At 47.9% G+C, this 25058-nt stretch overlaps 2 protein-coding genes and 1 pseudogene across 3 annotated transcripts in view; 1 reads left to right on the forward strand and 2 right to left on the reverse strand.

Annotated features, from left to right (window-relative positions):
• Positions 1 to 10215, forward strand: part of LOC117189861 (filamin-C-like) — a 28403-nt gene extending 18188 nt beyond the window's left edge. For both annotated transcript variants that reach the window (XM_033394931.1, XM_033394932.1), the window contains 5 exons: positions 5550 to 5698; positions 5759 to 7853; positions 7913 to 9408; positions 9472 to 9651; positions 9716 to 10215. In XM_033394931.1, coding sequence (XP_033250822.1) covers positions 5550 to 5698; positions 5759 to 7853; positions 7913 to 9408; positions 9472 to 9651; positions 9716 to 9847 — 4052 coding nt within the window. In that variant the 3' untranslated portion in view covers positions 9848 to 10215. The remainder of the gene's footprint in view (positions 1 to 5549; positions 5699 to 5758; positions 7854 to 7912; positions 9409 to 9471; positions 9652 to 9715) is intronic.
• A 1164-nt stretch (positions 10216 to 11379) lies between these two features.
• On the reverse strand, positions 11380 to 12409 carry LOC117191528. The gene is made up of 3 exons (XM_033396369.1): positions 12089 to 12409; positions 11798 to 12025; positions 11380 to 11740 (listed from the first exon to the last, which is right to left on the reverse strand). The coding sequence occupies exons 1-3, from the start codon at positions 12346 to 12348 to the stop codon at positions 11380 to 11382; spliced, it is 849 nt and encodes a 282-aa protein (XP_033252260.1). The 5' UTR covers positions 12349 to 12409.
• Positions 12410 to 20311: 7902 nt separating this feature from the next.
• Positions 20312 to 25005, reverse strand: LOC117191529 (annotated as a pseudogene).
• Positions 25006 to 25058: the final 53 nt, after the last annotated feature.

Raw genomic sequence — 25058 nt, forward strand, 5'->3', positions numbered from 1 at the left:
ATGGAATCTTAAGTTCAAATGTTAATTTAGATGGGATAGTGCTAACTGCTTGATACACTGTCCTTTACACTCGGCCCTCCTACTCATCTTCATCTGTCCCAGATGATAATATATCATCGTTCTCTGAGACAAAACGCCATAGCTTCATATTGTCCCTGCTCGTTGCTGTGATATTTGGCCCCTCGACTTGAGCAATCTTTCTGACGTCGTAGCGACCGTTCCGCTTTACCTTGGTGACTTGCGTCCTGCGACGAACTGCGTCCTCTTGATCGCGACCATGTCTCCTAGTCTGTAGCCGTGCTCAGGTCGTCGTTTTTTATCATAATAGCGCTTGTACACCTCTTGCGCCTTCTGAATGTTTTGTTTCGCTTGGTCACGCAGTTCTTGGCGCTCGTTGTTAAACTGCGTAACCAACTCCTCGTTGAGCACCTCCATTAGTCGACTTTCAGCTTGTCTGTGCATCTTTGTCCCAAACATGACCTCGAATGGCGACGACTTTAACGTAGAATGCACATGCGAATTAATCGCCATCTGGACCTGTGGCACATGCTTGTACCACTTCGTTGACTCCTGAGCTGAGAGCTTTGCGATGATACCTAAAATTGAACGGTTCACCCGCTCAATCTGACCGTTGCCTCTCGCCACACCTGTCGTTGTACACACATGTTCGACTTTGTTCTCGTTGAGAAACTCGCTGAATGCGTTGGATGTAAACGCTGCTCCTCTGTCGCTGACTATGCGCTTGGGAAAACCAAACACAAATGACCAATCTCTCAGCCTCTTCACAACTTCTTCGTGACCTGTTGACTTAGTTGGGAACAGCCACACAAACTTGGAGAATGCATCTACCACAGCAAAAATGTACTTGTATTGCTTGGCTGTCGCATCCATTGGTCCCAAATGATCAACGTGCAGCGTGTATAGTGGTGTGTCACCCTTGTCAATGCAATGAAGATAGCCTTCTTGTTTGCCCAACTTTTTGCTGAAAATTATACAACTGATACAATTAGTAATCAACTTATTTACTTTCCGTTCAAGGTGCGGAATCCAGTATTGCTGCTGAGCTGAGTGCATTGTCTTCGCTGTGGAGAAATGACCAACTTCATGCGATCCTTGAATGATTTCCCTTTCCATCAGCCTTGGAACCACCAAAACGTCATTGCCATTTACAGATTTGAAGAGAAGGCCTCCTTTAAGCTTGTAGTCTTGATATGGGTGCTGCTTCAGGATCTCAACTGTGGCTTTGATGAAATCGTCATCCTGCTGTGCTTTCTTTATCCGAGCTGTTAGCTCCGTCGTCACGAACATGCATGTCTGCGGAAAACGACTGAGACAGTCCACGTGTCTCATTCTGTCCCCTGGGTGGTGTACTGCTTTGAATGTAAAGTCCTCCATATACAGAATCCACTGGGAAACTTCTCTGGGTATATCTACTTTCGTTGTTGTCTGCTTAAACGCCGCACAGTCAGTGGCAAGATCAAATTTGATCCCCAACAGGTAGTGACGAAACTTCTTGAGTGCGAGGTATGCAGCTTTGACCTCCAAATAGTAACTGTGACGTTTGGACTCGGCTTGTGTAGTCTTTTTACTCCAATAGTAAATCGGGTGGAAATTGCCATAAAACTGCTGCAACAAAACTGCTCCGAAACCTTCTTTGGATGCATCCGTGTGGAGTTCCGTTGGCGCTTCTCGTGAGTATAAATGTAATACAGGTGCGATTATAAGCAGATTCTTTAATTTTTTTAGCGATTGTTGCTCTGTTTCGCCAATGTTGAAAACTGCTTCCTTCCTGAGTAGATTCGTGAGCGGCCGGGCAACTTGTGCATAGCCAGGGATGAACTTTCTGAAAAAGCCTGTGAGTCCCAGAAATGCTTGAACTGCTTTAATGTCTTTGGGCGTAGCAAACCGACTGACAGCTGCTGTCTTCTCTTTGCCGGGCCAGATTCTCCCGTCCTCAATGATATGGCCCAGAAAGCTAATGCGTGGCTGCATGAAGCTACATTTCTTCCATTTGATCTTTAGGCCAAACTGCGCAGCTGTCTCCAGGACCAACTTTGTCTTCCTCATGCATACCTCGGGCGACGCGGCGTAAACAATTATGTCGTCCATATAAAGCTGCATAATGTCAGAGTTGATTAATTCTTGAAAAATATAGCTTACGAACCGAATGAACGCAGCTGGCGAGTTCTTGAATCCGAAAGGCGCTTTATTAAACTCGAATAATCCCTCCTTTGTGACGAAGGCCGTATACGACTTGCTTTGCTCTTCCATAGGCACATGGAAAAATCCGTTTTCAAGGTCCATTATGGTAAACCACTTAGCCGACTGCAGCTTTTCCAAGACTTCCTCCATGATCGGGACTGGGAAGCAGTCCAGCAATACCATGCTGTTTAACTTCCTGTAGTCTACGCAAACTCTAAGTGTACCATCTTTTTTCTTCACGACGACAACTCTGCTCGCTACATTTGAAGATGACTTGCGCACGATTCCTTGCTCGATCCATTCTTCGACTTGCTTCTTTACGGCACTGGCTTCGTCTGTTGATAAACGACTCGGTGAGTGATTAAACGGCTTGATTACTCCGTCGGGAACTATCTTCAGTTGGATTGGAGACTGCTTTGCAACTTCTGTGGGCATTTGGTAACTGTTTCTTATCATCTGTTCAACGTCTTTTCGATATTGCGGCGGAGCTACAAAGGATGACTCTTCAGTTACATTATATATAAGAGCATGCTCATCTGTTGGCACAGGATCTGCGTCATGCTTCAAAAACGTGTATCCTTGCATATCAGCGACGAAACGGAACTTTTTAATGAAATCATGCCCCAAAAGTACGTCGAAATCAATCTGGCTACTGGGGACTACTAAAAACTTCTGTGTGGTCTGCAACTTATCCACGGTAACTTCTGCATTAAAGTATCCAACAGGCTTTGTTGATATCTGACCCAGACCGCGCAACATAGTTGTGCACTTCAAAAGTTTAACGTTTTTCATGGTCTTCAACATACTCTCTTTGATTAGGGTTACATCTGACCCTGTATCCACAAGACAGTCAACAACAATGCCGTTTATTTGAATTTTTTTCATGCGACTGCGATCCAAAATGACGCGAACTTTATCAACTTTATCAGCTTCATAAGGACAGTTACGCGAAATGTGACCATTCTGATTGCACTTAAAACACTTCGTTTCGGCTTTGCAGTCTTTGCGTTTGTGTTCTCCTGATCCACAGTTATAGCAATATTCTTTTTTACCGCTTTGCCCACTTTGCTGCTTGAAACTCGTTTTATGCTGTTCGTTATTGCCCTTCTTCTCCTATATGTTCAAACGATCATAGATATCGAACTCTTCTTTCAAGGCCCTGAAGGTCTTACAGCGATACATGGCATACTTATACTCGTTTCTTATGTCCAGACCGTTTACAATATGGCTTATAACAGCCGCGTGTTCAACATGTCCGACTGCTGCTATTTTTCTCATCTGCAGCAAGTACTCGTGCATCGACTCACTACTCTTCCTCTTTCTTTCTTGCAGCAGCTTATGAATGTCTGCACTGTTATAGCTACATGTGAATTCATCCAATAATACGTTCTTGAGTTCCTCATAGGTGCACACGCATTCAGCTTCAAGGAAAAGCTTAGCTGCACCGGTCATTTTTCCTCTGGCCTGCACATACTTTTGCTTTTCAGTAAGCTCATATGCGTCGGCATTTTTTTCGAATATCTCAAACCATTTTTCTATGGGAACCGATTTTCCATCACAATCGCTCACAACTTTTGTAAAATTATCTGGAGCGATCTTCATTTCTCGTTGCTCATCGCAAAGCAGTTTCAAACTTAGCAACTTTATCATTTGATCAATCTTGTCATCACTATTGTTTTCTGCATTTTCTAAATCTTCCATCTCGTTTGCACTCGGGCGCGACGTTCCTGGTACAGCTTCTTCCTTCTCTCTCTCTTTCCAGTGCAACGGCGGCGGTGTTTGCATCATTTTGCGGCTCTTTTCGACTTGTGTCTGTGTACCCGACGAGTGCTTGTCTTTTCTGTTTATAAGTGTGTATCACACACAACGTGTCTGTGCGTGTTTTTTCTGCTTGTGTACGTACTGCGCACGGACAAGGCGACGCTGCGGCGCGACAATGAATTTCACAATTTTCCAACCGAATTAAACGACCGATCTTTTATTAAACTCCGTGTCTACTGTTAGGCTCACAGAATTTGGATTGTTCAACTTAATGTTTATAGCCACCAACAACAACTTTACAACTTTATGTAGCTACAAACAACAACTTTAACAACTTTTCAACAATCCTCTTCTTGCATCAGCTTCTGCTTTCTTCTGTTTTTCTTTTTCACACACTCCGAGCTCTGTATTCGACGCGGACGAGCCCCCAAATGTAAGATTAATAATAATGTATCGTTTATTAATAGTGTTTTTCGAAAAAGAGTACAAAGTGTATGATTTAAGATGTGCAATTAATGAGTCTGTTCTTCCGACTTTTTGTTCAACTTTCTGCTTCTACTTCCAACAACCGACTCCCGTATCGATAACCCCTTATCGGTTAGGTCTTTTAAACATCGGTTAAGTCTGGTTATATCGGTTAGGTCTTATCGATGGTATCTTAAGTTCAAATGTTAATTTAGATGGGATAGTGCTAACTGCTTGATACACTGTCCTTTACATATATATATATATATATACATATATGCATATACTTACTTTTATTATATATACTTTACAATGCGAGAGCTCCCTCAATGCTCTCCGCCCCCTAATATATACATTCCGTTTACCAGGTGTATATATACTTACTATTTCGCTAACAGTCCGAACCACAAATAACCCCAAAGAGTGTCCTGTCGAATGAAACTCTATGGCAATACCAATACCAACATACCCCACAATACATTAACACAATGAAGTTTTTACTAATGTCCGATTGTATACTAATCTGTTCCATACTGATACTGATTATACACTGTAGCATCACTCGGATCTAAATAAAAACTGGTTTCAATCAAACGTACGCCCAATAGGTTGTGTATATCCAGCAGGGACTCTCTTAGTTTACACTGTATAAAGATGTATATATGAAATAAAGAATAGGATATCTTTATAGTGTCTCTGACCCATGCCATCAGTCAGTCTACTAACCCTTTCTAGCACAATCTTTAAACGACTAACTGCACTCCCCAGTAAATGACTCAAATGACTCGAAACACAACTAACCCAAATCAGACCCTACACTTTCAGACATTTGAAAGTTTCAATCCAATTAATTCCATTACTAATTGTGTGAAGATTTTTCCAAATTTTTCGCTTCATTCGCGATTGAAAAATCCGAACAAACACTAACCAAACACACACATTCGACCAAATAAAATCGTTGCCCAATTACTGAATTTCAACAAAACAAACAAACAAACGAAATCAATCTCAAAACTCGTTTCCGGCCGCGTCGAAAATCAAAATCAAAATCGAAATCGAAATAATCATTAATCAATACTAAAAATGAATGCGAAATGAAACCAAAAAAAAATGAAAATCAGGACCTGCTGGCCAGTCAGTTCCTGCCCAGGTACATCAGTCCGCTGAGGGCGTCTTCAAGGCCGAGTTTGTGCCCCGCGTCGTGGGCGAGCATCGCGTCAATGTCACGGTCAATGGATTGGCCACCGCCGGTAGTCCCTATGCAGCGAAGGTATGCACTCCAGATCCAATCTGGAAGTGAGATATATTGAAATCGTCCTTCTCATTCCAGGTCTACGATGTCAGCGCCATCAAGGTGAAGAATGTAAGCAGTGGAACAGTCGGCAAGCCCGTTACCTTTCTGGTGGAGACCTCCCAGGCGGGTCCCGGAAATTTGGAGGTGACTGTGAATAGCGGCCGAGTACCGACCTCGGCTCAGGCCCAAGGACAGCACACCTATGCAATTAGTTTCACGCCCCGTGAGGCCGAAAGCCACACCGTGGAGCTGCGGTTCAACAGCCAGGATGTGCCTGGGTCTCCGTTCACCTGTCGCGTGGCCGCCGCAGCTCGCATCCAATCCCCAGAGACGATGGACAAGTTGAGCGTTGGAAGGCTCTTCGAATTTGTGGTGGAATCGGACACCAAACCCACCGTTGAAGTGCTGGGACCCGCCCGACGCAGTGTTCCAGTCAAGATCGACCCCTTGGGCTCCTCCGCCCTGGGCTACAACGTGAAGTTCGAGCCCATGGAAGTGGGCGATCATTCAGTGGAGGTTCGCCTGCCCGGCGGTAGCCATGTTGAAGGAAGCCCCTTCCTCTTGAAGGCCTATTCCGCGGAAAAGGTGATTGTCACGGACATCCGAGCCGGTGTGGTCAACAAGAGCATCAGCTTTGGAATCAATGCCTCCCAGGCGGGAGCTGGCAATCTGGAGATTATTGTGGCCGTCAATGGCAAGAATGTACCCAACTTTGTCCAATCCGAGGGCAATGCTCGCTTCAAGGTGAACTTCAAGCCAACGGAGACGGCTTCCCACTCGCTCTCAGTACGCTTCAATGGCCATCCCGTGCCGGGATCGCCCTTCAGCTGCCACATTGCAGCTGCGGCCGCTTCGCCATCTATGGGACTGCCCCGTGCCATGGCTATGGGAGAGTGCCTCAAGCAGGCGGCCGTCAAGATGGACAACACCTTCGAGCTGGAAGGCTTCGAGGGAGTGGAGCCACAGATCTTTGTCACCTCTCCATCGGGTGACAACGAACATTGCCAGATGAGCCAGCACGATGGTAGCAGCTACTCCGCCTCCTTCCGGCCCAGCACTGTGGGTCGTCACCAGATCAGCGTGACCGCGAATGACCAGCACATCAACGGTTCGCCCTTCAGCTGCAATGTCTTCGATGTTTCGCGTGTCAGCATTAGCGGACTGGAGCAGCAGTATGGTCCGGCCACACTGGGAGTACCTGTGACATTCAGTGTGGATGCAGCCAGAGCTGGCGAGGGCACCTTGGAGCTGGTAGTCTCCACCGACAGCAGCACAGTCAAGGCTGAGGTGGTGGCCTGTGCCCGAGGCCTGTACGACGTGACATTTGTGCCACAGAGCACGGAGCCCCACTACGTGAACATCACCTTCAACGAGGTGGCCGTCGATGGCAGTCCCTTCCGCGTGGACATCCAGCAGCACACGCAGCACATACAGATTGGCAGCCTGGCCGCCATTGACTTCCCAGCCGATGATCAGATCGTGGAGATCATATCCCCCGATCAGAAGTCCGTGCCTTACACAATCAATCGACAGACGGCAGAGTTCCGCACCCATGTGACTGGAAACTACACGCTGCGCTTCATCGATCGGGAGACGCGCCAGCACATTGGATCGCGCACCCTCTGCGCCTTCGATCCAATGCTCGTCAAGATCACAGAGGTGGGGGAGGCATTCTGCCATCGCCCGGCCAGCATTGGCGTCTCCCTGAACGAGGCCGGTCAGGGGGATCTATCTGCCCTTGTCCGTTGCGGAGCGACCGAAGTGCCACACACCATCCGCGGACCCAACAAGGCCGGCGTCTATGAGATCGTCTATCAGCCAACCCGTGTGGCTCCCCACAAGATCAGCATCCTGTTCAACGACGTACCCATCTCGTTAAAGCCCCTGGAGATCAACGTGCTGCCGGCCAGTGCCGGGAAGGAGATCAGCGTCAGCGGTTTGGGTCTCTACCAGGCGAGAGTGGGCAAGACGACGTCCTTTGCTATTGATACCGTGAAGAGGCCGGCGAGGGAGTTTGATGTGGTGGTGTCGGGACCAGGAGGACAGGCGCTGCCCGTCCGCTGCTACCAGACCAAGAACGGACATCTTCAGGCGGAATTCAGCATCAACAAGCCGGGCCAATGCCTGATTGGTGAGTACTAAACATCAATTTGTGACATTTCACTTCTTTACTAACCTGATGTTTCGCAGAGGTACTTCATCAATCAAAGCCGCTGCCAGGCAGTCCCTTTACCTCTGAGTCCTTCGACAGCAGCAAGGTCAGCATCCAAGGCGTCACCAAGGAATCACTAGCCCTGCACAGCCCCAACAGCTTCACCGTGCGCACGGACAATGCCGGAACAGCCGAGCTGGAGGCGTTCGCCATCTCGCCCAGCAACCAGAGCCTGCCCGTGCTCATTAACGAGCAGTCGGAAGGCCTCTACAACGTGGAGTTTGTGCCCTCCCAGCCAGGCAACTACAAGCTCACGCTGATGTACGGCGGGGAGACGATTCCCAGTTCGCCCCTGAACTTTACCGCCTCAGTCAGTGGCGTGAGGAACGATGCCAGGGCAGCTGGTCATGGGTTGGAGGTGTATCATCGGAACAAGGAGGCTTCGTTTGTGGTCTACTGTCCCATTGCTCCGAATGTGCAGATCGAACGACTGGACGAGTATGGAGAACGCATTGAGCCAAAGATCAAGGCTCTGGGCAATAACGAGTGGCGCATCTCCTACGTAATCCTCTCGGTCGGCAAATACGAGATCCGAGCCAGCTGCCCCAATCGAGGCAGCCTGCCCGGCTCGCCCTGGCACATCTCCTGCGTGGAGTCCAACAAGGTCATGCCAGAGGGTGGCTGGGGCACGCTGGTTGACCATGACGTACGGTTGATTCTACCCGCCCGCATCATTTTCGAGGTGGATAATGCGGGACCTGGCAAGCTGGTCTGTAGCATCGATGGTATCGAGATGCCCGTGGACCAGATGTCTGATGGAAAGATGTGCCTCAACATCACTGGAGAGAATCTGGCTGCGGGGGAGCACGATCTGGACCTGACCTGGAGCGGACTGACCATCACCCAATGTCCGAGAAGCGCCTTTGTCACAGGACAACAAGCTGCGGATAAGGTTCAGCTGATGGGCCGTGGTCTGGCAGCGGCGCAGGCGGGCGAGGCGGCGCACTTCACTATCGATGCCTCGAATGCGCCGGCTGGCAGGCCAGAGGTAGTCCTATGCACCAGCCAGGACAACACATCGCTGGCCGTCAGCCTGGCGCAGCCCCGTCCCAGCGAAAACATATGGCAGGCCTCGTACACGCCGCAGAAGTCGACCACGGGCACACTTACTCTATCCGTTAAGTGGAATGGCCGATTGGTCAAGGGCTGTCCGCTCACAGTGGCTGTGGGCTCCTCCATGGATGCCTCCAAGGTGATTGCTTCCGGCGAGGGCCTGCGCCACGGTATTGTAGGCAAGGATATCAAGTCGTGGATTGACACCAGGCGAGCAGGTCCTGGCGAACTAACCGCTCACTGTGCCGGCGTCCGCAAAGTGGCCTACTGCGAGCTCTACGACCACGGAGATGCCACATTCACCTTGAAGATCAAGCCGCAGGAAACGGGTCGTCATCTGCTGACCATCAAGTATGGCGGCCAAAATGTGCCCGGCTCTCCCATCGCTTTAAAAGTGGCCGGAGCACCAGACGCCAGCAAGGTGAGTTGAGAAATTCATATTGACTATGTACAAAGATATACTCATGGCTCTTCTCCTCCATAGTTTCGCGTTTATGGCCCGGGCATAGAGCACGGTGTACTGGCCACCTTCCAGTCCCGTTTCATCTGCGACACACGTGGCGCCGGAGCAGGACAGCTGACAGTTCGCGTACGCGGTCCCAAGGGCGCCTTCCGCGTAGAAATGCAGCGTGAGAGCCAAAAAGATCGCACCATCCTGTGCAAGGTAAGAGGGGAGAACGAGCCTTTTAGCCCATCGATATGCTTCAATTTATCTCAATCATTTGCAGTACGATCCAACCGAGCCCGGCGACTATCGCGTCGAGGTCAAGTGGGCGGGCGCGTTCGTTCCGGGATCGCCCTTCCCCGTCATGATCTTCGACACAGAGGAGGAGTTACGAAGGTTCTTGCAGGGCATATGAAACCGACTCAATCAACACGTCATCGTCTTCCCCAGTGGCCTCAGCCCCCTGCCCCCTGTCCGCAACCAGCCACGACGCCGGGCCTCGAACTGCACTCCACTCTAGACACCAGACTCCCTTTGTAGTATATTTGAATAAGCTAGCTAACCCACAGAGATAGATGGATGATGTTATACTAAACTTACTAGCTAACTTGACGACAGAACGAAGCGATTAACAAAATCTCTAGGATAATCCCAAGGGAAGGATACGATTGTCTTTCGTCCTTTTATATTTATAGAGTTAATGTGTTGTACAATGTAAAAATTGCAATTATATTTGTCTAGATATGTAGCGTTGTATGCAATACAGAAAGAAGTACACCCTTACAGTACGCGTATCTCTGTGAATTTTCGAACTAATTCCAGCAGATTTTCAAATTAAAATACCAAAATATATATTTAAATAAATTTAGAAACGAGATATTTTACCATGTAGGAGCATTAAACTCCTCTGGTAGAGCAAACTCATTGACAAATTCCTTGCGATATGTTCCCACAAATTCAATCAAGTTATTCTCTAGCTTCATTCTCTGAGCCTCTTCCAAACTGTGTCTATTGTCTGCATCGCGTAAATTAGGGTTGGTATCCATCATCAATATGGCCAGCAATGACCTGCGGTTCTTCAACTGTAGATCCTGAAATCTTTTGCATTATAAGTTCTGTCCAGGGCTGTTCGAAATACTCCAGGAAATTCTCTATCCAGCCACTCTTCCACCGGTCCCTCATGTTATTCAGCAGAGCCACGTGCTGGCCGCAAAAGTATTCGAGAAACAATAAGCTTTTTTTCTAAAGAAGGAGCTACAAAGTTGATGCGATCCCAAATAACTACAACAGAAAACTATTACCTTTTTTGTAACGCACACAATCTCCATGACAATCATCGTCATGCTCTCCATATATTCACTAGACAGCTGAGCCTTAAGCAGGGGCTGGGGTGTAACTATCTTCACTACCTGGTAATCCAGCGGTAGACGGCCCGTGAATATGTTCACCTTCGAGAAACGCTGCTGAGTCGATCCAGCCTGCATATTTAGGACGAAAGCCAGCTAAAGGAGACGACACTGAGTTTCTAGGAATCGTTCAGTACTGTTCCGTACTTTCGGAGCACTGAAGGCTTACCTTCTCAGCGCACTCTTGGGGTGCGCCATGGTGATGTATTGGCCAATGGCATAAATATTGGTGTCGTTGGTACAATACTCGTTATTGACAATGATTTTTTTGTTCGACAGATCAATTCCAGAGTCAAGCAGTACTGTGAAGGAATATAAATTAAAAAGTTAATTGCGATTATTCATGATATACTTCTCTCAAATCCTGAGCACATGAAACTCTCGTTCAAATTGATAAAGATATCACAGTTCAAAACGATTAGTGTCTGACTGGGAATTAGCTGCAACTCTACGCTCTCGATGTTATCCTTATTGGGGAAAAAGATTAGTCTGCTAAAGTTGGCGGACAAGTAAATTTCTATGCCCAAATCGGCCACCATCTCTATGAGAATCGGATCCAACCCAGCGTCCTCTCTGGGATAAAGGATTTGTTCGGATACCACCGGAATATGCGGCTGTCCTTTGGCTTGCAGCCATGGGTAGCAATAAAGTTTATGCACTCGTACACGGCCAGACTATAGCCATAAATGATAATCGGAGTGCACAGGTAATCGTTCTCAAATAAGTTCTGCAGCTTGTGGTAGAGTATTACTTTGTCGAGGCGATAATTAATGACTGAATAGTTGTGCGGCATTGCGACAGTGGTGTCCTCGTCTTTTAACCCGTACCTAATGTCTTTTAGCAGAAGTAACTTTTCGTAGTGGATATTACAGCTGTCCGACAAGCGAATCACCTTCTCAGTCCTGCAAATTATCAAAGGGAGATCAGAGTCAGAAATTACTCACGTCAGGTAGACCCACCGATCGATAGACTCCAGATTGCCAGGAACAAACTGCACCCAGTGCCGCAGATCCAGTCGGTGCGTGGCGTCCTTCACAAAGGGACTGCTGGAGCCAATGCTCACATAGCTCCCCTGACAATAGCTACAACTGAAGTCGGAATCATAGGCCGCCTCCACCACGCCATGTGGCACTATCACTGTGATATCGACCATGGGCAGGCAGTTGTATCGCTTGAAATTGGCAAAGCTACATACAATTTAGTTGTGTTTCATTATTAAATTTCATTTCATGGCTACATGCAGCACTTACTCTTTACTGTTCCAACCAAAGATAATATGGCGCAGGAAGGCCCGACATATATCAGAGAAGCCCACAATGACCAACGGACTGGGAATGCCCATTGGCTTGCTGGGCAACAGATTGTGGCAGACGACGTGCAGATGATCGCTGATGAAGTTGATTTTTGGGAAATTAACCGCATCAATCTGTCGCTTAACACCGTCCGTGTCGTTTTGCGGAAACCAATTCCTCGTCACCCGACGCGGCTCCACAGGCATCATGTTGTACATTAGATCGTTGGGCAACGAAAGGCCCTACAAAATTGAATGAAACCAAAACTATAGATTGACTGTAGTAAGGTAGTTCAACCCACCATAAATTGGTGGAAATAATATAGTTCTCGATAATTATCTTGGATTGCCGCTGATCGAACGATTATGTCACACCAGATGTGGAAAAGTGGATGCAGCTTGAATATGACGATCTCCCCGCGCCTGTAAGTCAGAAAGAACTCATCTCGAGGCAGAAAGAATTTCTTGCTGAGAGCGTCATAGTCGGTAAAAGGCCTGGAGGATACGAGAGAATAGACTTATTGCGGCAGCACTCCTAAATCACTTTCACTAACCGCAACACAATAAAACCAACCATAGTGCGGGATTTGGAGTTGCCGCAGTGTATGGTATAGCAGGTGAATTCGGTTTCGTCGTTGCTGAAAATGTCTGAGAAGATTTGGTCAATGATTTGACACCCCTCCGGTGGTATCTGGGTAGACACTGTCCAACTTATCCCACTCTCCTGATCCCCGTCGGGATATACAGTCTCCTTAGAAGGGGACGGTAACCGCAACAGGGTTGTAATTTCATCGAGTTCACTCTTCTTCAGCGGAAAAATGTGTAGGTCCCCAAACAGAGTGCAGCGGTGAGCAACGAATAGACTATCCGATACAGTGCTATTGGGACGATGTGCAGTCCGCTGGAAAAACAATGGATTCTGGAACCCAGTGGCTATGAGAACTTCTCTTGTACTCAACAAGAAAAACCTAGTCAACTCTCTCAGACTCTTGGACCCCGTCGATGTGGGTGGCACTCTGAGCACACAGTAATCGAGCTCCGGAAATGCGCTGAACATGGCAGAAAGATAGAAAAAGGTAAACTCAATCCTCACCTTAGGATTCAGATTGAACATCTTCAGCAGAAATGCGCTGGAGGCCCTCCTGAAGTACTGGACTGCATTTGCTTTATCGTAGTGCTCTTCGTCATTTGGCAGATCGAAGGCAATCCAATATCTCCGGTTCTGCGTGCATATAGTAATGACCCCTGCGCAGATCTAAAAATATTTAATTACAAATCCACAGATTTGGTCTTTGAGATAGAGTCGAACCCACCATCGTAGATGGACTTATACCGGGAGAAGAGAAGATAGCTATGCCTCAGCTGAAAGTCAGTCTCTAACGGACTGTTCGTGAACATTATACTGGACATAGTCGTTGCGCTGCCCGTAGAAGTTTTCTGTTTTCCGATTAGTACGGACTCTGAATATAGATCTTTATACGGCTTAGTGTGCGCCGAACTGAAAAGTCAGACCTCAAAGAATTCAATCCTGTTGTTCGGAGCAGAACCCAGCCGATTAGCTGCTTGCCAAATAGCACCTAATTCTTGGCCCTCAGCCGCTTATTTTGTTTGTTACTTATGTCTATGTCACTCATTTGTTTGTTCAAGCTCTGCGCTTGCTTGCCCTGCTAAACGCTCTCTGCCAGCTCGCTCTTCGCTATCTCCGCTTTGCGTCTGCCTACCGACGTCGGCCGAGCGAAGCTGCGCTTAGCGATCGGAGCGGCAATGTAAAGGGCTGGCAAGCCACACTTGCAATTTGGATGTCACGCATTAAAGAACATATCGTAATTTTATTTCTGCGCCGAGTTTTATTTAATCCGAAATAATTAGTCGGCCGATTGGGGATAAAAAACATTATCTCCACATAAAATTTGGTGACCCCGACGTGATCTCTGAGTTGCAGTGTCAATTAATAATCATTCGCGATCGACATTCGTTAGCCCTAGCAAATTTTCGGCGGTTAAGCACAATTCGGTGCTAAAACACACTTACATACACCTACATACACGCATTGCTGGCTATTAATTTCTCTGTCGCGACAATTCGGTCAGTGCAGTGCGGTAGGCAGTGCAGCGAACTCACTAATACACACAAGCGGAGTACAAAGCGGAATCGGACAGCTCGCACAGCCGCACAGCTAAAGGCATTAGCTGTAATCCCTTTGCTTTCGGTTCCCACGTTTATACGTATACAGGGTGTCTTTTTCGGTCGTGCTGAGTGACTCTTTTAAAACCTCAACATGGCAGCACCTGAGCCTACCAATGTCGCGAACGCAGCAATGCCGAGTGATGTAGATTTCTACAAGCACAATGCCGAGTCCATCGCGCGCCAACTAAAGGCCATGGATCGCTTTCTCACCAAGGAAGAGCTTGCCGAGTTAGATGAGGCAGAACTTCAAGCTCGCTTAGAGCAGATCGAGCGAATGAATGCGGATTTCGATGCCGCTCAAACGAGCCTTGAAAGGCTGGATTTCCTGCAGTTAGCCCATGATGCCCGGCTGGACTTTTCGAATGTTTATGTCAAGGTTAGGTCCAGGCTGTCGCGGGAGTTGATGGCTGCTCGCACGGTAAATGTTGCCAATTCAACGGCTCGGCATACTCTCGAGGGGAATTCGTCGTTGTTCGCCTATAATAGTATAGGCCGTTCTCGAATGCCCGAGTTGCAGCTTCCGCGATTCGGTGGGAGCTACATGGATTGGCCAGAATTCCACGCGATGTTTTCGACAATGGTGCACAAAGACCATCGTATACCAATCATCGAAAAATTCCAATATCTTCGTGGATGTCTAGATGGTGCTGCGCTGGATACGATTCGTTCCTTGGAACTTTCTGAGGAGAATTACGACAAGGCGTTGAATTTACTAATGTTGCGATTCGATAATAAACTGTTACATTTTCAGGCACACGTCAAGGCTATTTTCGGGCTGCAAGGGGTGGAGAAGGGCTCGGCTATCGGCTTGCGCGCGCTCAGCGATAAAATCAATTCGCACTTGCGTGCACTTCAGACCTTGGCGACCCCGCAGGAGATTTCCGATGGGTTGCTGATCTTCATCATAGGCACGAAATTGGACCACAAGACCAAGGAGAAATGGGAAGAGAACTTGCCGACGTCAGGATTGCCTCGGTGGTCAAGCATGGCCTCATTCTTGGAAGCAAGATGTCGGATGCTGGAAAATTTGGGATCGGCTATGGTAACAATTCCTAGCCAGCAGGTGGGAGAAAGTAAACCTAGCACCCTAATCACCTCCATTAACGATCATAATAGCTCAACATGCAAGTATTGCAAATCCTCCGATCACTACATATCCCGATGCCAGGCATTTATAGATCTCCCTGTTTTTTCTCGATACAAGGAGGTGAAGAAGCGCCATTTATGTCTAAACTGCCTCAACAAAGGCCATTCATTGCAACGCTGCAAGTCAGGGGCATGTAGAAATTGCCAAGCCAAGCATCACACACTGCTCCACATGCAGTCGGGCGCTGACGCTGAGTTGCCGTCGCCGAGCACGGAATCGACCCAGCATGATCCTGCAAGTGCCCTAGTAGCAAGCAAATATATTAGCCCTCCCCCTCGAGTCAAAAATCTCTGCCTAGCCAAAACGTGCTGCTAGCTACTGCAATCGTATATGTCAGGGGCCGTTTTGGATCGCTTATTCCATGTCGTGCCATTTTAGATTCCGCTTCTCAGGTTAACTTTATAACATCGAGACTCGCCAATCAGCTGCAGTTAGATCCTCACCCGTCTCACGTTCAAGTCGCCGGTATTGGAGAGTCAATTCTACCATCCAGCAAGGCTGTGGACATCGTCCTGCAATCTCAAGACGAAAGCTATCGCGGTTTCCTCTCTGCAATTATCACTGCCTCAATCACAGGAATGCAGCCTAACTTCGGCCTAGACGCAAAGGATTGGCCAATGCCAAATAATCTAAAACTGGCTGATCCTAATTTCGCCAAGCCCTGTTGTCGATCTGTTGATAGGTGCTGGTTTGTTCTTCGAATTAATGTGCGTTGGACAGATTCGACTGTCAGACCAATTGCCAACATTGCAGAAGACGAAACTTGGCTGGATAGTGTCAGGAAGTATTAAAAACTCTGAGAAAGCCCGTGCGGCGCTAGCAGCCGTTGAAGATCCCCCTGTCATCTCCGCTTGCGAGACTAATTTGTGCGATATTGTAAGGCGGTTTTGGGAAGTCGATGGAGATTATTCGCCCTCATCAATTTCGGAGGAAGATGTTCATTGCGAACAGCATTTCGTCACAAACTGCATTCGCCTAGAGTCCGGAGCTTACTCCGTGCGTTTGCCAACCAAATTCAGTCTAGAGGAATTAGGAGAATCGTATCAGCAGGCGCTACGTAGATTTCTCAATTTGGAGAGGAAGCTAGCAAAAAATGCACAGCTTAAGGCAAAATATATGGAGTTTCTCCAGGAGTATCGTGATTTAGGACACATGTCGCCAGCTTCGCGGCAGGCAGACCTCCCGCAGTACTCCTTGCCTCACCATTGCGTCCACAAGCAGGATAGTACAACCACCAAATTACGCGTAGTGTTCGATGGATCTGCCAAAACAGCGTCTGGAGTATCACTGAATGATGCGCTAATGGCTGGACCCACCATCCAACCTAAAATTCTGATAACTCTGCTTCGTTTCCGCTTTTTTAAAGTCGCCTTGTGTGGCGATATCTGCAAAATGTACCGCTGTGTACGCGTTTCCCATCCCGATACGCACGTGCAGTGCATCCTATGGCGCAATGACCCGAAGGAGGAGATTCAGGTGTTCAAGTTGGAGACTGTTACTTACGGAACCAAACCTGCCGCTTTCTTAGCAATTCGTGCTATGCATCAATTGGCAAATGATGAAGAGTTGCGTTTTCCGCTTGGCGCTGATGTTGTTCGAAGAGATTTCTATGTCGATGATCTCATATCTGGAGGGGACAGCATTGATTCTGTCATCAAGATTCGTCAGCAGGTAAAGGAGCTACTTTCGAAAGGATGTTTTCCCATACGTAAATGGTGTTCCAATGAACCCGCTGCTTTGGAAGGCGTATCGGAGGCGGATCGCGAAAAGTTCCTTACCTTTCATGACGGGACTGAAGTAACCAACGCGCTTGGTCTAGTTTGGGATCCCACCACGGACAATCTTCTGTTTAGCTTCGCTCACGTCGGAACCACTGCAGGCCCAACCTCGAAGCGTTCGGTCCTGTCTACACTAGCTAGGTTCTACGATCCTCTAGGGCTATTCTCTCCCATCATCACAAAAGCTAAAATATTTATGCAGTCGCTATGGAACGAAAACCTAAAGTTGAATTGGGACGAAAGCCTGCCCCAGGATCTACATACGACTTGGATTGAGCTGACTTCGCAGTTGTCGATGGTTAAAAACTTTAAGTTTCCACGTTACGTGCTTCGGCAGCAAGCCAGATTAGAAATGCACGCGTTTTGAGATGCGAGCCAAGCAGCATATGGCGCCTGTGTATACATGCGTTCGGAAGCTCTTGGAATTGTGCAAAGTCATCTCTTATGCTCTAAATCCAGAGTCGCGCCCTTGAAAAGTATGACTATCCCCAAGCTTGAGCTGTCCGCTGCCCTCGTATTAGCCGAACTAGTGTCCACCATAGTTAAGGGATTATCAGCTCCATGCCAAATACATTGCTTGTCGGATTCGTTCATAGCCCTTGCCTGGATTCGAGAATCACCATTGAATTTTAATATATTTGTTTCTAATCGAGTTCAGCGGATTCAGGAGCTCACCGCTGGAATGACTTGGCATCACGTGCCCACAAAGTTGAATCCTGCCGACATCATATCACGTGGATCCACGCCCGCTGAACTAATGGATAGCAGCCTTTGGATCTCTGGACCACCATTCTTGCGTCTTGAGAGCTCAGAGTGGCCTGTAGGCTTGCAATTGCCGACCGATGTAACAGAACGTCGTCATGCAGAATTAGTTGTTTCAAACGAACGGGATGTATCGTACGATTGCAAATTTCAAAACTCATTCGGATCCATGCAGCGCGTCTTTGCTTACATATATCGATTCTACATTCTCAAGGACAAAGGCATAGCGCGGTCGAAGGGTCAACTTACCGTAATCGACATCAAAAATGGTACGCATTTGCTCATAAGGGCAATACAGCAGCAACAATTTTCGGAAGAGATAAGGGCCCTCGCCAGCAAACAGGCCCTACCCCCAAAAAGCACGATGGCCTCACTGAATCCATTTCTGGATAGCTTTGGATTGCTGCGTGTTGGAGGCCGCCTCCAAAATGCCGAATTGGACTACGACGCGAAGCACCCGATCCTGCTTCCTAAGGGACATCGTGTCACTGTCTCTATTATTATCTTCTTTCACGAAAGGTTTCTCCACGCAGGAGCTCAAGGATTGCTCGGACTGCTTCGGCAAAAATTCTGGCCTATTGGTGGACGCAAATATGTTGCGGGAATCATTCGCAAATATGTTAGATGCTTTCGTTTGAAGCCAGTGCTGAGGGAACATATCATGGGAAACTTGCCTGCGGATCGCGTAAGGACTAATCCAGCATTCCACACAACGGGCGTTGATTTTTGCGGACCCTTTTATCACAAGTCGGAAGTCAGAAGCAGGCCTCCTATCAAATGTTACATCGCTGTCTTCGTATGCTTTAGCACCAAAGCAACTCATTTGGAAGTCGTTCGGGATCTATCTACAGAATCCTTTCTGGCAGCATTAAGGCGTTTTATAAGTCTACGTCCCAAACCTCGAATCATCTGGTCAGACAACGCTACAAATTTTGTAGGAGCAAAAAATGAGCTTTTGGAGCTTCGGCAAATGTTCCTCAGTGATCCTCATACGTCGGCTGTGTCACATCTCTGCGTTTCTAGTGGAATCGACTGGAAATTCATCCCCCTCGCTCACCTCATTTTGGGGGTTTGTGGGAGGCGGCTGTTAAAGCAGCTAAATATCATTTTCATCGCATCGTCGGGACCTACATTTTTACTCTTGATGAAATTCAGACCTTGGCTTGTGAAATCTCTGCTTTGTTAAATTCCCGTCCGCTTTATGCAATTACAGAAAGTCCCGATGATCTAGATGTGCTCACGCCAAACCACTTTCTCAATGGAGCCCCGAAAACTGCATTCGACGAGCCAGATGTGGCGCATCTCCGGGTCGACCTACTTAGTCGATGGCAGCGGCTGTGTCAAATGAAGCAGGCGTTTTGGAGAAAATGGAGCACGACGTATCTTTCGATTCTTCAGGAGCGGAGCAAGTGGCGGTCATCGTCTCCAAACATCAAGCTAGGAGCGCTCGTCATGATCAAGGAGGAAACGCTGCCACCATTAAGGTGGCCGCTTGGCCGCATTGAGAGCGTCATACCAGGAAGAGATGGAACCATCAGAGTAGCCGTCATCCGCACTCAAAAAGGCCTTTTCAAGAGGGCCGTTGGAAAAATAGCGGTTCTGCCCCTTCAGGATGGATCTGTTGAAAGCCTTTGCCTTCCAACGGGGGGTGAATGTTCGGAGCAGAACCCAGCCGATTAGCTGCTTGCCAAATAGCACCTAATTCTTGGCCCTCAGCCGCTTATTTTGTTTGTTACTTATGTCTATGTCACTCATTTGTTTGTTCAAGCTCTGCGCTTGCTTGCCCTGCTAAACGCTCTCTGCCAGCTCGCTCTTCGCTATCTCCGCTTTGCGTCTGCCTACCGACGGCGGCCGAGCGAAGCTGCGCTTAGCGATCGGAGCGGCAATGTAAAGGGCAGGCAAGCCACACTTGCAATTTGGATGTCACGCATTAAAGAACATATCGTAATTTTATTTCTGCGCCGAGTTTTATTTAATTCGAAATAATTAGTCGGCCGATTGGGGATAAAAAACATTATCTCCACACCTGTAGTAATGCAATGTTTAAACCACTCACATGACTTCGAAGGTAACCCGGCCATGTTTGGCCCCAGGCGTGCATCGAGTCAGGTTACCGAGTCGATCCAGATGAAAGTTTTTTGCCAGTAGCTCCACATCCAGCTTGTCCGTTAGCCACATCAGGCCTGCGATAGATTCGGCCAACTGTTTGGAGATTGCATTGCACAATACTTTAAAGTGTGGCTCCAAAAACTTACCTCAGCAACGACGATCAGCTCGTTTTGCCCAGTTTTTTCTGAGGCGAGCAGCTCCTCGGCTATGTAGAAATCTCCATTTTGCTTCCGTAGCTCCGGCTCCTCGTGGTCTATCATCTCCACAATATCGTCGTTGTCCACGGGACTGTGGGGTGAAAAACGGGCTGAAGCGAGAGCGAAATTCCCTTATTCACAGGGCCTTACAGTGCCTTCCGAAAGGAGATGGTTGGCATGACGTCTCTGCGATTGATTATAATAACCGAAGGAAGACCTCTTTGTTCCGATAATATGAACAGCTTGGGGTAATATATTTGGCTGTATAGAGTCTCTATTCGGAGCAGATCCTGGATCCCAGCCATCCGAATCACATAGTTTGTTGACTTAGCCATTTAATGGTTGCTCAGATAATACAAATATATATTTTAAATGGTTCACACAACATGGAAAAAGACTACTTGGTTATAGACGGTTTGAGCTACATATCTATGGTCACTTCTTCGATCTCTGTCTCCGTCTCAGGATCGCTGTCCCATCCCGCTGTACCGGGAGTCAGGAAGTCCTCGGGCAATGCAAACGGATGATGGAAGTCCCTTCGGTGTTCTCGCAGGAAATTGAGAAGCTTTTGCTCCAAGTACCGCTTGTTCAGCGTTATAAAGTCCAGCACGGCCACATCCATGAAGGGGTTGCGGTTCGCTTTCTACAAGGTTCGTCCATAAGTAAGCAAAGACGCGCAGATAACACGGCTGTCGGAATACGTACATTTGGTTGGAGGTGGCTACTGGCCTCAGAAGCTCATGATTCTGCTCCTGCAAGTCCTGGAAGTTCTCGTGCATAATCAGCTCCGTCCAGGGCTCCTGGAAGCACATCAGGAAACAATCGATTGTCTTGACGCTGAAGCGAGCCTTCAAATTGTTGAGCAGCAGCTCGTGCCTTCCGCAGAAGTGCTCCAGGTAATCCAAGTGAGCGACCTGAAATTGAGATCAATAGGGGTCATCCATATTGGAGGCGACACAGTCATACCTTATTGCTGACCACCACAATCTCGTCCACTACCATGGTGGGTGCCAAGCAGACGCGGCAAAAGGTGTTGTCCTTATAGGTGGTGAGGTTGCAAGCAAACTCCGGGGGAAGCTGGGAGGCGAGGTAGCGACGTGGCATGGTCTCTTTTGTAATGACATAGTTGAGTGGCAGAAGTGCCTGAAAGAACAGCGGTTTCGAGTACTTGTATTCGGAGTTATCCGGCTTGGGAGTTAGATTCAGGATGTGCATCAGCTATAAGCAAGAGGATCAATCTCTTTGGCTAATCTCTAGGAAACGGATCAGATTACTTTCCCACCTTGCGGCCCAGCTCCCTCTCGCTGGTGTACTTGTACTGGTAGTTGGGCGCGCCCTTCATTTGGATGAACTTACCCACTGCGTAGATGTTTGGGTCGTTGGTCTGGAAGTCCTCGTTCACTAAAATATCGTCCTTGCGCAACTGAATGCCACATTGCTTCAGCACTTAAGAGGAAGGATCAATACGAAATTATTAAGTGTAGTCTGCGTTGAGATTGAGTACTCACACTTCTTCCTTCTAGAAGCCATGTGCCCCTTGTCGAATGCAATGAAGAGACCGCATTCGAAGGAGGTCTATTTTTTGCTAGGGAAGTGCTCGAAGACCACTTCCATTATGAAGTGGAATGAATCGTCCTCCACCCAGCGTACAAAGTTATGGTCTTCGACTAGCTCTATCCCGGAGTCAATGAGGATGTCGTCCAAGATGTACTGAAGGTTCTTGTCCCAGTATGGATTCTTCAGCTTCTCCTCCGCAGTTATGCCGGTGATGCGACGTGGCTGGACCAACACGATGCGCGAAGGCTCTACGCCGTGGCTGGTCAGAAAGGCAATGCATTCGTAGGTCTGCAGATTAGACCCATATACGAGTATCTTGTATGTGCGGGGCATCTCCTCCAGCACCACCCGGACCTTGTAGAACAGCAACAACTTCTTGAGCCGCGAGTTTATTTCCACGAAGTTGCATGGCAGATTCTTGGCCATCGCTGATCTCGAATTTAGCGTCCTCATGGCAAAGTCCTTATAGCACGCCAGCAACAATGTGTCGTAGTAGATCTCGCAGCTGTTCTCCAGTTTTACGAACTTCTTCTCCCTACAAATACTCAACGTAATACCCAGAACATGCTACGGAGGGAACGGATTCCAAACATGTTGATAAAATCAATCCTCCCCGGTACAAAGTGCACCCAGTGCCGCAGATCCATGCGGATAGTCACATCTCTCACGTAGCACGAGACGTTCTGGAAGGACAAGTAGCAGGTGCCAGAATTGCAGCAATATGGGCACTGGAATATGCCGTCGAACTCGGCCTCCACAATTCCCGGCATGGTGATCACTGTCACCTGGACGCGGGGCAAACAGGTGTACGTCTCTGAATTCTGGTGACTACGAGAAGACTTTGGGTAGCTTATGCGAAAGAAGACATTACAATGCCACTCACTCCTTGCTGTTCCACTGGAAGACCAGCTGTCGCAGAAATGCCTTGGCCACATCGGTAAAGCCAATAACTACGAGCCTCTCGCTATTGCCAAACCATTTTGTGGTGTTCAATTTGTGGCGATAGATGATCAGGTGATCCTGGTAGAAATTATGCACAGTCAGATTCAGTCTCTCCTTTAAAGTATCCTCTTCCTTAGGGACTCTGAATGTGGTCGGACTCTTTTTCATGGGATTCGGTTCGACGACTGTCATCATCTTCTTCAGGTCATTCGTAAACTGGTGACCCTGCGAGTAAATTCTAAAGTAGACATGGAGTCTCTTGAAGTCGGGTACCTACATTTGGCGAGGAAACAAAGTAATAATCCCGGTAGCTCGTTTTCATAGCCAGATCCCGAAATATCAGATCGCTACTAATCATAAATAGGGGGTGCAGCCGCAACGAAATGATCTCGGTCCGCAAAAAAAATTCAGATAATTTTGGTGCCTGGGCAGATGGTAGTGATAATGGAGATGATCGTGGTTCCGAAACTGGCGTAACACCACGAATCCAATAGCGGTATTCTCCCTGGCCGCCTTGGCCGAGTTGCCGCACCGAATGGTATAGACGGCGAACTCACTGAGCTCGTTCTCCAGGACATCCTTCATGACGGCGGTGATGACTTCGAGTTCGTTCTTCAGCTCAGCGCTCTCATTGATCTTGGAGGTGTAGGAGAAACTGCTTCCTGTTGAGGAGCCGGAGCTCCCGTCCGACTTCAAGTCCGATACACTGGGACCGACGGCCAGGGCTTGAATCACAGCACCGTCCTCCTTCTGCAGTTCATACAAGCTTATCTCCCCGAATATTGTGCTGCGATGGGTGATGTAGACCTCTTCCGGATTAGCCACCTCACTGGGGCGAGAGGCAACTGGCTGAAACGGGAAGTTGCAGATATAAATATTCATCTATGCTTTAGAGTTGACAACGGTTGTGTCTAACCATAAAGTATTTGAGCACCTCTACGTGGCTGCGTATGGACTTGATTTCCTTCGAGATCAGCATCATGCAGTAGTCGCGGTCGGGAAAGTCACAGAACATGGCTACCACGCTGTTGAACAAGCGTTCCAGCGGAAAATCCTTGCGCGCCGCAATGTACTTCAGGACAAACACATTCGATGCCGCATCAAGGGCCAACTCAGATCCCCGTGGATGCATACCGGCACTGTAAACTACACTAATGGATTTTAGCTCTTTGCTAATGTAGTATTCGGAGTTCGCAAGTTCTGCAAGAAAAAAGTGAAGGAGAAAGATATGTGTATGTTCCGTTCAGTAGCAATTGATGACGAACTTCCAATGATGTATTTCATTTTCGAAAAGAGGCTCTCACGCATAAAGAACCTATTCGATCCGCTTGTGTAGTTAGCCTCAATAATTGTGCCATGTATGGAGCTGACTTTCGCCTTTCCACCACTGTAAACGCTGCGGATATACTCGTATCTTTAGGATATGCTAAAAGGACTAGGTCAATAATTTGCGCACCTTAGGCCACTGTCGTTCTTTTGCAAGCCGCCCAGAATGGTCATGGCAGACAGATCGTCAAGAGCATCTGAGGTGAACAGGCAGGCGGCGATCTTGGCCTGGACAGAGCTAATGGCCGGGTATCTAAGTTCAGGAGACTGTTTTTTGTTGTTAAAGAAACTTACGAAACGTTGAACATCTCTACATGGACCGACTGACCCTCGATAGTTTTGACCAGATTGCCAAAGGATTCCAGTTCATAGTTCGTCACATAGAAGCGGATGTCGATGTCTGTCGACAGCCAGATGAAAACGGCTGTTTCGATCTCCTGGCAGTCGTTCTCGGTCTCCGTTCTCTCGGTCGTTCGCTTCTGCCTTCCACTATCCGTGCGCAGTATCTCCTCGGCTATGTAAAAGTCTCCCAGCTCCTCACGCATCTCGGGATATTCGTACTCGTGTATTGCCACAATGTCATCATTATCCTCGGGCCTGCAATACCAAGCTTCTGATTAAGATGGCCTTAAGAAAAAGTAGCAGCTTACAAGGCCTTTCGGTAAGTTGCGGTACTCCGCATAGGCAATCATGCTGGATGTCTCCCTATGGAGCACCACCATCCGGTAGGTCTGATAGCATTTGAAGAGCTTAGCCTTTTCCACGTATTTCCACGGCGAATGTTGCCGAACCATTTGACGGTGGGCGAGTGGATGAGTGTGTCGATTGCATCCAAGTCATAGATGTCCGCTGTACGCACTTGATAATCCATTTCGGAGCAGTAGCGCTATAAATGTGTATCCGACTATGTTGTAACCTGTTGTG

This window comes from Drosophila miranda, assembly GCF_003369915.1.
Source record: "Drosophila miranda strain MSH22 chromosome Y unlocalized genomic scaffold, D.miranda_PacBio2.1 Contig_Y1_pilon, whole genome shotgun sequence".
Classification (NCBI taxonomy): Eukaryota; Metazoa; Arthropoda; class Insecta; order Diptera; family Drosophilidae; genus Drosophila; species Drosophila miranda.